Source organism: Lithobates pipiens, unplaced genomic scaffold (genome assembly GCF_037356315.1).
Source record: "Lithobates pipiens isolate NorthernLeopardFrog02 unplaced genomic scaffold, aLitPip1_a1.2 Scaffold_22, whole genome shotgun sequence".
Lineage (NCBI taxonomy): Eukaryota > Metazoa > Chordata > Amphibia > Anura > Ranidae > Lithobates > Lithobates pipiens.
Genome location: NW_027507784.1, coordinates 179,422,807 through 179,435,757, shown reverse-complemented (window position 1 = coordinate 179,435,757; position 12,951 = coordinate 179,422,807). Strand labels below are relative to the sequence as shown.

Sequence of the window (12,951 nt, the reverse complement as noted above, 5' to 3'; positions counted from 1 at the left end):
GGAGGAGGGGTTATATAGGGTGTGAACTTCCTTGATTGAGTATACCATGTACAAAATCAGCATGGGATCAAATACTTTTTTCCCTCACTGCTACACAAGTAATTGAAGGCTTGTATTAGAGTTAATGTATTGCTTGTTAAAATACTTAAATCTTTTAATGTCTATAGCCTGGGCACAGTTGCACTTTTTGTTTTTTAGATTTCCATAAAAAAAATATTTCCTAATATACGGTATTGATTAGGCAGATTTTAACGCAAAATAGTTATCTTTCTAAAGCTCACTACATTTTTCATATTCGTGTATGGAGGTTCTAAAGATGTTTGGTGTGTTTTAAAATTTACTATAATTCCAGCGGTGTCCCCCTACCCTCCAATTTCCTTTCTCCCCTGCTTCTCTTATTTTCTTTCTAAATCCACCCCTGCTGCTTTTTTTGATTAGAGCACTGTAGGGTCAGTGTTTACTTTGCAAAGGCATAGCATGTTGTCTTCATTAGGGAATTCATATGCTAACATTTGCAATTACTTAATATATCTGTATATAAAATGCATGGACATCATTATGACTAAAAAACAGTACTGATCTCTACTGAATATGCTGCAAGGCCCTTGCCTTTATTCTCCAAGTGCAATTATGCGTTTTAGGAGGTTTGAGTCTTTATATGTGTCCATGATTATTGGTTTAAGAAAAAAAACATCCCAAAAGTAATGGTAACTAACAATAACAATACAAGTTGATACGTGTGTTTTCTATTGATTAATCAAGCACTACCTATAATTACAAGTAACTTGTTTTTTTTAGCATTTGGATGCTTATTGTGTCTGGGTTTTTTTTCTTATAGTTTAATTAAAAATGGTGGCCCTCCTATACACCCAACATCATTGAAAGGTAGGATTATCTTAGACTGCTGTCTTATTACATTTAGATTTTTGCACGGAATGATCAAGTTGATATTTGATTGGGATACAGTAAAATGTGTAACTTTTAGATAATTCATTTATTTACAAATTAAGAAGAACATTTAAATGTAATGGAAGCGACACTACGAAAATTACACTCACAAAACACATTAAGCATACACACTGGTATCTTCATGGCAAGATGGCGTACAGGTGTGCAATTTGAATGCAAACCCATGTTCCTTTCATGTGCCTGCCCCCCTCACAAAACAACATCCTATTAAAGGTACAATGGGATTTTCTGGGCCTCTGTGTCTTTAAGCTGTTCATTCTTTGATTGCTGTAAACAGGCACAGGGGGGTTTGGAACCCTCCTCCAAAACTTTAGCTCTTTACCAGTTCACTGGAAAGGTAAGTTGCTCATCACTCATAACCTGGGACAGGTAGGTAGCACATATAATATTTCTACTTTTGGGATTTAGGCACCTTCCTCTATGTACTGGATGTGTGCAAGAATCCAAGGTACTTCTTGAAACCCCAGATGGATGCCCTCTAGCCTTAATGCTATATAGATACCCATCAGTTTGCTGGTGTGTTGCACCTATAGTCCTGAGCAGATAAACTTTTTGGCTGTTCTAGAAGAAGATTTAGTGTAGTACTGCCCCTCTCACCCTATAAATAAGCAGTGCTGGTCCCAACTGACAATGGACAAGGCAAAGTAAACACCATGCCTGCATTCCTGGTAGTGTACATTCTACCTTTTGAGTACCTTACTTCTGGTAAAGTATATCAAATTACTTTTCAGACCGCAGTTGGTAGGGGCACTTGGTGCCATGTGCCCTCAGAAGAAGGTACCTGTGATCAATAAAACAAGATGGGACACCTGGAACATCTCCAGTCTACTAAAGCCTACCACACTGCAAGCTGAATGATGGGTTTTCACCAACTTTAGGCATCACAACTTAGAAATTGTCTTACGGTTGTTACAAGTATCAGTGCACATGCTGTTATGCTTAAAGGGATTGTAAAGTCAGAAGGTCTTTTTATCTTAATGCAGTCTATTGTCAGATGGTTATACTGAAATATTAACAGTATTATATTTATGGAAATATGTAAAAAATCTATAGATAAGAAGATTGTCACATCTTTCCACAAATCGACCAAATAATTCAAATTTGTTTATCCATGCTAGTTTGAAGACAAAAATGAATACAGCGATGTGCTAATATATATGTATATAAATATCTATTAACTAAAAGTTCAGTGCAAAATAATATCAAATATAACTGGTGATGATACAAAGAAGTATAAATTCAAATATAAAATATAATGGGTTGGTGATACAAATGATGAGGAAATTACCCACAAGCTCTTGTTAAAAAAAATACCATATCTCATGACGGCTTAGTAAATAGCTTTCCATGGCTTTACAGACTATGAAAACAAACTAGATGTGGATTCAAACACGTTGCAATTTCTTCTCAAACAAATAGACATTTAAGCTTACACTTTAAAAATGCATGGACAAAACCCGACCAGGGCACACAATCTGGAGCTCGGGCATTGGGCAGAGTCTGCGGCTCTGGAGGAGGTCTGGCGATGGAAACATCCTGGTGAGACAGGTTACTCCTGTCTTTCCCATGTCAGTACTGCCTCCTCCCGAATTGATTTGGCGTTTGCGAATCCTGTGTTGTTGCCCCATATCTCAGAGGTCGGTCACGTGGCTGGGGGTCTGTCTGACCACACCCTCTTGCAGATGACATTGACTCTTGGTGCGGGTGGCCACAGAGGGTCCTGGAGGTTGCACCCTGGATGGGTAATTGAGCCCTCGGTTGAGGTCCTGGTTTCGCCTCATTTACAGGAATATTTGGAACATAATGAGGGCTCGACGGGGGGACCTGTAGTGTGGGACGGGTTCAAAGCATCCACTAGAGCGGCATATATATCGGCCATTAAAGCTGCACGGGTTGAGAAAAACTCCAAGTCCGATGAACTCCAGGCTCATGAAACACAGTATGCTAAGGCACATGCCGAGACACCCTCCACATCCTCCCTAAATGAATTGCAGATTGGCTAGAAAGGCCCTATTAGTACACTTCCAAAACCTCACTCAATGTAATTGCAGAAACAGGGTTGAAGAACTATTTGATAAAGGGGACAAAGATGGGAAGCTGTTGGCGTACCTGACTGCAGAAACACAGACACATGCAGCTATACCTTGTGTTTATTCCTCAGAGGGTAACATAGTGAGTGATAGGGAGGGCATCATGCGGGCTTTTGTAGCATACTATGCGGACCTTTATTCTGCTATCCCACCGTATGACCAACAGGTACAGGCTGACCTGCTGGGCCTCCTCCAGATCCCAGTATTGCCCAATGAGGAGGTGGCCAGTCTTGAGGCCCCCTTCACGGACAAAGAATTGGCGACAGCTTTTGCATCCTTTGCTAACAGGAAATCGCCAGGACCGGATGGGCTCCCAGCAGAGTGGTACAAGCAATACTTAGATGTATTGTCGCCCAGACTTCTCAGACTTTACATGGACTGTTTTGAACAAGGGGGTTTACCAACTTCCTTTTATGAGGCACGTGTAGTGTTACCCAAACCTGACAAAGACCTGCTCTGCTGTTCTTCATACAGACCCATAGCCCTGCTGAACACAGACTTAAAAATACTCACCAAAATTCTTGCCAACAGACTGATGAAGATTATACACCACTTAGTATCGCCTGACCAGACAGGATATATGCCCAAAAAAGGCACAGATATCAACATATGGAGAGTATAGAGTCATCTTCTGGGGGGCACTGGTGTTTTTTGACCTGGAAAAGGCCTTTTGATTCTATTGACTGGAGCTATATGACTCATATACTGCAATGCATGGGGTTTGGCCCTCACTTCCTCAAATGTATGAGCGCCCGGTAGCAGCCCGCCTTGTCCCCTGGTCTTTTTGCATTGGTAATGGAGCCCTTGGCGATTGCATTGCGTTCCTCCCCCCAAATCCAGGGCAGTAAGGTAGGCACCCTAACTGAAACCACAGCACTTTATGCGGACGACTTGGTTCTGTTTGTCAGTGACACCAGACCTCCTCTGCAGGCTGCGTTGGCACTCTTAGACAGATTCCCATTAGTCTCTGGGCTCAGGGTCAACTGGTCTAAATCCAAAATACTCCCCTTGCGCTCCCATCCTATTCTGGAACAAGCTGACCCCACCATTTCCCTCCAATGGGTGTCCCGAATCAAATACTTAGGACTACAGATTACTAACTTAGTGTCTGACTTCATTAATCTCAATATTTCCCTGCTGCTTGTTATAATGACCAAGAAGTTTCAGGCCTGGAAAATCCTCCCTCTGTCTCTCATTGGGAAGATAAACTTGATAAAAATGAAAATTCTACCCCTTTTATTGTACAACCTTAGGAATTCTCAGATTTGGATCCCCAAGTCCATCTTTCAATCAATAGATGCCATGATCTCCTTTTTGTGGCAGGGAGGAATCCCCAGTCTCCAATTAGCAATACTACAACAGCCTTGGGGGGAGGGGGCCACGCTGCTCCACAAATACTTCCTGGCTGCACAGTTGACAGTGGCCCACTGCTGGTTGACTACTCCTCCTGATGATGCCTCTGTATCCCTGGAGGTGGCCTGTGTGGGCTCCTACAAAGCGCTGTCTTATTTGGTATACAGGGGTCTAAAAGCCACATACCCACTGACATCCTCCATGCGCTCAGTAATGAAGGCATGGGTCATGGCCCAGGGAGGGCGAATGCTTAGCCCAACCAGACTTTCTCATAATACCCCACTGTGGACGAACCCCAATTTAACCCACTTCTTCGGTTACCCGGGTCCAGTGGTATGGACCAAATATGGTATTAAAATCTTGCTCCACATTGTATCAACACAAGCTTTATTGTCATTCGATTAATTAAAACTAAAATACGATTTGCCAAACTCACATTTCTTTAGGTACGTTCAATTGCGGCATGCTTTTTTGCCCCTTGACCACAGCGACCTAGAGCTACTGAGCCACAGTGAATCACTGCAAAAAACAGTTTCCTGCTTATATAAAGATTTATTCCATGAAACAACCCTTCTGTTGGGGCCTTGCAGGAGAGCTTGGGCAGCCATGGCTCCAGGACTGGACAGAGACAATTGGGAGGATAGGTGGGGGACTGAATTCCAGTATTTAGTATCTAGTAGAGATAGATTAATCCACTACAAGTTCTTACACAGAATCTACCTCAGCCCGGCTAGACTGGCAAGGATGTTTGGAACCCAGCACTCCCTGTGCTGGAGATGCGCTGCACACTTAGCTAATTTTATGCATATTTTCTGGGAATGCCCATCAATTAAAGCTTATTGGCAAGCCATTGCCTCCTGTATAAGGTTGGTCACTTCAGTCTCTATCCCTGTGTCCATTGAGGTGTGTCTTCTACACTTAGTGGAGCCTCTGGCCACTACCAGGGCCATTCGGGCCCTTCTTATCCTGTTACTGGTTTATGCTAAAAAAACGCATTATCTTTTCATGGAAGAGCTCTGTGTCACCAACTTTGGAGTCTTGGAAAACATTGGTCAACAAGGCAGTACCCTTTTACAAGGCTACATACTTGAGCAGAGGGGCTCTGAACAAGGGGAATGGATGGTAATTTAACCAATACTTATTTACAGTAAAGATAATTCTCAAATAAATTTTATGTTTAATCATATATCATAACAAAACCATTGATAAGACTTTAAAGTCAGTTTTTGTTGAGATATACAACAATGTGAATTTCATTATATTTGAAACAGAATTATTTTGTACTGTAGTTAGTATTGAAATTGTTTTATTTCTATGCTACAAAGTTTAAATGGTTTAGTAATGTATATGTTAAACAATTCAATACCAAAAGATAAAATAGAAAATTAATACTTTAGTGGAGATCTAAGAAACTTTTGTTTTGGGAGATATCAGCTGAGTATCCCCAAAGGATTTCTGTACCATTCCTACATTTTTCTATTCTGTTTTCCTCCTGCTCTCTTCTTCCATTGTTCCAATTTTCCTCTGGATCGCACTCACTGTTATCTGTCCACGCTCTATCTTTAACCCAGGAAGGGGTGTGGAAATGCCTTTTATGTCATACGTGACATCAAACATGCATAATTTCTTGCCCAAAACCTATAAGGACGATCTTGGACCCTCGTATTCACAGTGGTCAACAGGGGGCAGTGTTTTATTGCTTAACATACCAAATTTAATTCCTGAATAACCTTTTAACTTAAGCTTAAAAGAAGAACATCAATTTGATATGGATGTATTTATAATGGCATTCATGTCAAACTTTCTAGACTTATTGGCTCTCCATGAGATATATGTGTTTGAGAAAATATACCCCACACAATGACTTAACTCTCACATATCTTGGTAGTTAGGTAATACAGCACTAAAACCTCATGTATTATTTCACGAGAATTCTTACTCTCAGAGACTCCATACATTTATACTTTTTATAATGTTACAAACATGCTATGTCCATATGAATAAAGATATACCAATATATTTTTATGAATATATCCACATAATATATTATGAATATATCCACATAATATATTATGAATATATCCACATAATATATTATGAATATATCCACATAATATATTATGAATATATTTTGGAAAAAATCAAAAAAATATATATATAAATCAAAATGGGTAACATTGTTCAATTAATTATTCATATCATTACTCCAATATAATGTAATAATATTATAATGAGAATTATTGCTAATATAATAATTTGTTATAAGTAGTAAGGTTTGTTTAAAAGGCAGTTTTAAATAAACCTTATTTTGGTTTCTCATTACCGAAAAAAACAATTACGTCTGTAAGCTCAGGGTTCCCTTATCTTGTTTATTTGAGAAAGACTCTTCAAGATTTATAACTTGGGAGAATGTGCACTGAGTCCTTTAAGAGAAAAAAAAAAAAAACTCTAGTAACAGTGTCTATTCATCAGCCATTAACTAATTTTTTTTCATTTATTTAGAGAAAAATTAAATATCACAAAAATGGCTTCTCGTGTCCACAAAAATATATGTAAAATAATATGATTTTGGCCTTCTAAATTAATCCTTTTAACCTCAATATTTCTGACACTATGCATTAAAATAGACTTTTGTGTCCAGCAGCCCCCCATCTCTGTCTAGCGATGTCCATGAGTGTCTCAGCCACCCCAGATTCTCCCTCCTGATTGGCTGAGACACAACAGCAGTGCCATTGGCTCCTGCTGCTGTCAAAGTCAGCTAGCCAATCAGATGAGAGAGGGGGCAGGGCCGGAGTTCCATGTCTGAATGGACACAGGGAGCAGTGACTCAGCTCGGGTGCCCCCATAGTAAGCTGCTTACTGTGGGAGCACTCAACAGGAGGGAGGGGCCAGAAGCACAGAAGAGGGACTCGACAAAAGGTAGATCCGGGCTGCTCTGTGCAAATTGAATTTAACAGAGCAGGTAAGTATAACATGTTTGTTATTTTTATAAGAAAACAAGACTTTACATTCACTTTCAGATATTTATGTTATGTATTACTGTTTTTAGGAATCCAAGACGATCCCGACTTAAAAGTTACACACCTGAGTAGGCGTTTCCAGTCTAAGTCTGCAATGGTTCGCATGCCACAGAAACCTAGGACAGCTGACCCTACCAGTGAGAGAATCTCTGTTTCGGCTGTTACAAGACCCAAGACTGCTCACCTGGGAAATGTGAAACCTTTTCAACAGAAGGCATCTAAATAAAATACATTTCAATGAATTTCATTATTTTGAATAAGTTCACCAATGCTTTTTTGATAAAAAGGTATTCTGTGTTGTATATTCTAAAAATATGTTAAAAAGAGATGATTTCCCAGCACTTCCTGTCCTAGTGTCAAGGGGAAAATAAAGAGATCTCTTTAAAGAGGAAGTAAACCCTGATGAGTTTACTTCCTCTTTCATTCCCTGCAAAGGTAAAGCATAATGAACTACTATGCATCGCATAGTAGTCCATTATGTGTCACTTACCTGACACAGGAGCCAGCGAAATCACCGTTGTCCCCTGTAGTCCGGCGCATCCATCTTCTCGGTGGGTCTCGCTGCTGCATCGCTGTCATTTGGCGAAGCCGCGATGACGTCACTCCCGTGCATGTGCACGGGAGCCGCCACTCACGGCATATCACCGTTGACCGCTGTGTGCTCAGTGTCTTTCGCCAAATATCTCCTAAACCGTGTAGGTTTAGGAGATATTTTTTTGGACCTACAGGTAAGCCTTAATCTAGGCTTAGCTGTAGGTCAAAGTTGGTTGTAAGGGTTTACAACCACTTTAACCATTTGCTGACTGGGGCAATTTTTTTACACGTTAAAATCTGTATTTTTAGCCAAAAAATTACTTAGAACCCACAAACATTATAAATTCTCTAAAAGCACAGGCCCTGGAGAATAAAATGGTGGCTGTTGCAATTTTTTATCACACGATATTTATGCAACTTTTATCAAACAGAAATTTTTAGAATAAAATTAATTTTAGTCCACACAAACACAGTAAAATACACAATTTTTGGTAAAAAAATAAAAGATGATCTTGTGTCAAGTAAACAGATACAAAACACGGCAATACTTAGAAATGCATGCCCCTGAGAAATGGTGACAAGCTACTACCTACAATTTTTCATAGGTGATGCCAGATGATTGCCTGAGAATTATTGCTCTCACTCTGACATTTGCAGCTATACCTCGCACAGTGCAATTGCTGTTTATATATGCACGCGGGACCTATGTGCATGCTTGCATTTGTGTGTAAATGCTTTTACATTTATTTAACAGGCCTCCATGTGATAGCTTTGGACAGGTAACAGGCACTCTTTATGGAGACATCAGGCGTCTATTAGAGCCCCCCCCCCCCCCGATGTCTCCCCTACCTTCTAAAGCAGCCAATCAAGCACAGATCATTCTTGATTAGCTAACAGAAAGTAAATGACCACTCTGAAACCGGAAGTGACAAAGTCTCTGCTTCGATCTTCATTTGTCACAAAGGAGATGGGGGAACAGATGTTCCCTCCATCTTCGCTGTGTTTACTTATCCTGGGTGTTTACCGTGGTTCCAGTCTCCCTGGAAGAATTGGAGAGCTAGGAACCATCGTTGTTGGTGACAGGAGGGGGTAGTTCTTCTCAGCATTGTAAATGTGATCACTTTCACTAAACAGCCAATAACTAGCTGTAAAAAAAAATAACAAGATCAGGGCTGCAGCTATGATCTTGGTGTAAACACTTGCTGACTGTCCTGTGTATGTTGTTCAGCAAATGGTTAATAGGGACATAGTGACATTGACAGCTTTAAAAAAAAAAAAATAGTGTTTTTATTGTTCTTTGGGCCCCTATTAAGGAGACCTACTTCTTGCCTGCCTCATCAACACAACATAAAAGGAGAGGAATTTTCCTATACAGTACCACAAATAAGAATAAAAAATCTGGGAGGCAGTTCCAACATTTCCCCACTGTGCAAAACTAAAATAAAACTAGATCTCTCTCTTTATAAAGTGCTTCTAAACTAAAAAAGTTATAGATTTGCTATCTGTGGTAATTGTGCGCCCTGAAAAATGTACAGTTTATGAAATTTACAAAAAAAAAGGCTCTTAGCCTGCCACCTCATAGCTGTATACTGTATCTGTGTGAGAAACATTGCTGCCTGTGACTGCTAATCCCATGGGATTTTAAGTGAGATTTGGGGATGTCCCTGCTGTGCTGCCAACCTTTCTCTTTGCTGGAGATTAAGTTGTACTTGAGGACCTGCAGTGCAAATCTCCCTGCTTCTACTTGATTTATTCTGTAAATCTATTCTTCTGCCCTCTCCCCTGCTGTTTTATTGCTACCTCACCAAGTCATCATTGAAGCATCTCTGACATGAGGAAGCAAAGTCCTGCTCCTCTGCCAAGATGGCAATTACAGAGCGATACATTGCAGTTCATAAAGAGGACAGAATGAGCTGCAGGGAAACCAAAGGCAATACTAGCGATGAGTTCTTGCCTACTGCTTGGACACATCTTCCACAATATAAGTCCTCTTAAACATTGTGGAACATGTTCTTGGTATGTATGAAAGGCAACAGATGGGAAAAAAAGTCTTGAGAAAAAAAAAAAGCCTAAAAATGCTATTTTCTGATAAAAGCAGCCTTGCGCTGGTTTACATGTCACAGATCATGCTGGGAAAAGGCTGCTTGTGCCAGCACCATCTTACACAGCTGTTTTGTGTCCTATCAGTCCATTTAAAGCTGATCTCCACATTTAACTTCAATTTTTAACATTTTTACAAAGAAGTGTTTAAAATACAATACTGTATTGACATCCAGCTGTAATAAATGGCTACAATGGCCAAATCATAAATAAAATCACAAACCATAATAGGAAATGATATAAAAACATATAGAACTTCCCCTGGAGATCTCCCGGCTCTATTTACATTCCTGGACGCTGACCCTGTTAATCTCCCGAACTGGCTGATGTTTCTCCCTCCAACGGGGGGGAGATCCGGGCTACAGTCCTCATGGAGGTCGGCCCCGCCGAGGCCTCAGAGACGCCGCTGCGGATCCCGAGCGCCCACGCCGGAGGGGGCGCGTGAGTTGTGAGATGGGCCTCCAGCACTTTATCATCCTGAATTCTGGTATGCTCCTGCTGCTATCTACCCTGTTTTGTTCTACCCCTCTGGGCCCCGCACGTTGATGTCCGGAGAGGAGACCCTCCTTGACTGCTCCCTAGACTGGTAATGGTGACGGACCGCTGAGGGGTGGTGGGGTGGGCTAATGTATTTTTTGGTTTGCTTGCCCGGGGAGCCCTGGGGAATCTGGTGGGGGGTTTATAATACTCCGATATATGGAGCCTGCTGACTTGGAGTGGCTTCCCGGGAGGGTGGGTTAGTTTTCCTTCCTGCCCGCCCCCCCTTCATGTTCACTTATTTTACTGTGTTTTTCCTTTTTTCTTTTGGCCCCGGGGATTGCCCTGCGGGGCCCCCCCTGACTGTGGGATGTTGCCCCCCCGCCTCCGGCGCTTCGGGGGTCTGCCGGACTACATGTGACTGAGGTGACGCTCCGGATGCTGGATTTGCGGTTCCACTGAGGGGTCGCCCTGACTTTTTCTCTGTTTGTGTGGGGTGCCCGGGGTGGGGATTCCTCCCCCCTGCCTTTTGGGGGGAGGCTGCCCTCCTGGGGTGGTGGGGAGGGGGTCACCCGTGCTCTCCTCTCCTTGTTCTGGCTGGGGTGGTGGCCCCCCCCGGCTGGTGGGGGTCGCAGATACTTTGATGCTGATGCTACCCTGGTCGCCTGGCTGTTAGGGATGCATACCTACTGTTATTATATTATGTTTGTTCTTTCTGTTTTAATTCTGCTTGCATGAGTTTCTGCTGGGTTCTGGTTACATATGTATACACACCTGGGGCATGCCGTCTGCTGCGCTTTATATGATTGGGGGAAATTGTCGCCGGGCCATATTCCCCCATTGGGCGGAGTGGCGGGTGTACATACGGGTGCTTTGCGCCTGATACCCGCCACGCTGCTACAAGTTGCCTGCCTCCCCTACCCGCTAGGGGACCTCTCGGTTGCTGGGGTGGGATGTTTTATTAGGGGAGCGGGTGGTGGGGAACCTGCTGGGATCCTTTATTTGCCCGGGGACATTACCTCGGTTGGCTCTGATGCGATTAGCCCCGGGGCCACGTGCCCCCCCTTTTTTAGGGGACGGGGTTGGTTGTTTCTGGGGCGTGGACCTCGAGGCGGCTCCTGATGTGTGCCCTCCCCTCCCCCCCGTCAACCCCTCTTGGGGTCGGGGGGGGCGGGATGGAGGGAGCGTGCGGCTGCTGACGACCCATGCTCGTACAGCTCCATGGGTTCCGTGAGGTCGGGGGGAGTCGGGAGCTCCCACTCCTTGGCTGTCCCAGGTCGCTTCCCCACATAGGCCGGCACGCTCTCGGCCACTTTTGGTAGAGACGTGCCACGCAAGCATTTTGCTTGTCCTTAGTTTCTACCCTCCCCTTGTCCCCTATTGTCCCGTCCCTACCTTCCTATACCTCTCCTGGCAGCATTTTTTGTTTTTGGGCTTAAGGGACACCCTGCTGTGAGGATAGTGGGGGCCCCCGTTGGCGGCTTACTTTGATTCCTTCCCTCTGCCTCCCCCCCTTCCCTTTTCCCCGTCGTGTCTTAGTCTTTCCCTATCCCACTCTTAACCCCCCCCCCCTTCTCTTCCTTTTTCCCTCCCTTCCTCCCCCCTTTTTTTTTTTTCTCCCTCTCTCCCCTTCTGGTTGAGGATGGACAGCCTGTCACTGTACTCCTTAAAAGCGAAAGGGCTTAACACCCCGGAGAATGTTGATGCACGACCTAAAAAGAGCGAAAATTGATATAGCCTATATCCAGGAAACTCACTTTAAAGAGGATAGGTTGCCAGTCCTTAAGAACAGATTCTTTCCTGTGACGTACCACTCCACTAATAAAACTAAATCTCGAGGTGCCTCCATCCTCATCTCCTGTAATGTACCTTGGACTCTCACGGGTTCCAAGATAGACCCGGAAGGACGTTATGTCTTTCTCAAAGGACTGGTGGGGGGTGTACGGTTGACGCTAGCAAATGTCTACGCCCCTAACGAAGGCCAGGGCGCGTTTGTGCGGCGCCTTTTGACCAAGTTGACTGCCTTTCAGGAGGGCCAACTGATTCTGGGCGGAGACTGGAATGTACCTCTGGCCCCCTACGTGGATACTTCGGCGGGCTCGTCCTCCTTACCTATTAGTGCCCGTAAGCGTATCGTCGCGTGTCTCCATGAGTCACAATTAGTTGATATCTGGCGCTTACAGCACCCGAGTGAGACTATACCTTCTACTCTCCTCCACACAAAATTTACACAAGAATTGATTACTTTCTTATACCCCATAGCCAATTGCATGCGGTCCAGGCCTCCTCTATAGGTCAAAAGACATGGTCGGATCATGCCCCCATTATGCTGACTTACAAGCTATCTGCCACTCCTTCCCGGCGGACACGTTTCTGGCGTCTCAATGACAGCTTGCTACAGCGACCTG

General features: G+C 43.3%; 1 protein-coding gene across 1 annotated transcript in view; it reads left to right on the top strand.

The window, feature by feature from the left end:
- ANKAR (ankyrin and armadillo repeat containing) overlaps nucleotides 1-7,674 on the top strand; it is a 151,042-nt gene extending 143,368 nt beyond the window's left edge. The window contains exons 23-24 of the mRNA XM_077448693.1: nucleotides 839-885; nucleotides 7,462-7,674. Of these exons, the coding sequence (XP_077304819.1) occupies nucleotides 839-885; nucleotides 7,462-7,658 (244 nt within the window). The 3' untranslated portion in view covers nucleotides 7,659-7,674. The remainder of the gene's footprint in view (nucleotides 1-838; nucleotides 886-7,461) is intronic.
- The last annotated feature ends 5,277 nt before the right edge of the window (nucleotides 7,675-12,951 follow it).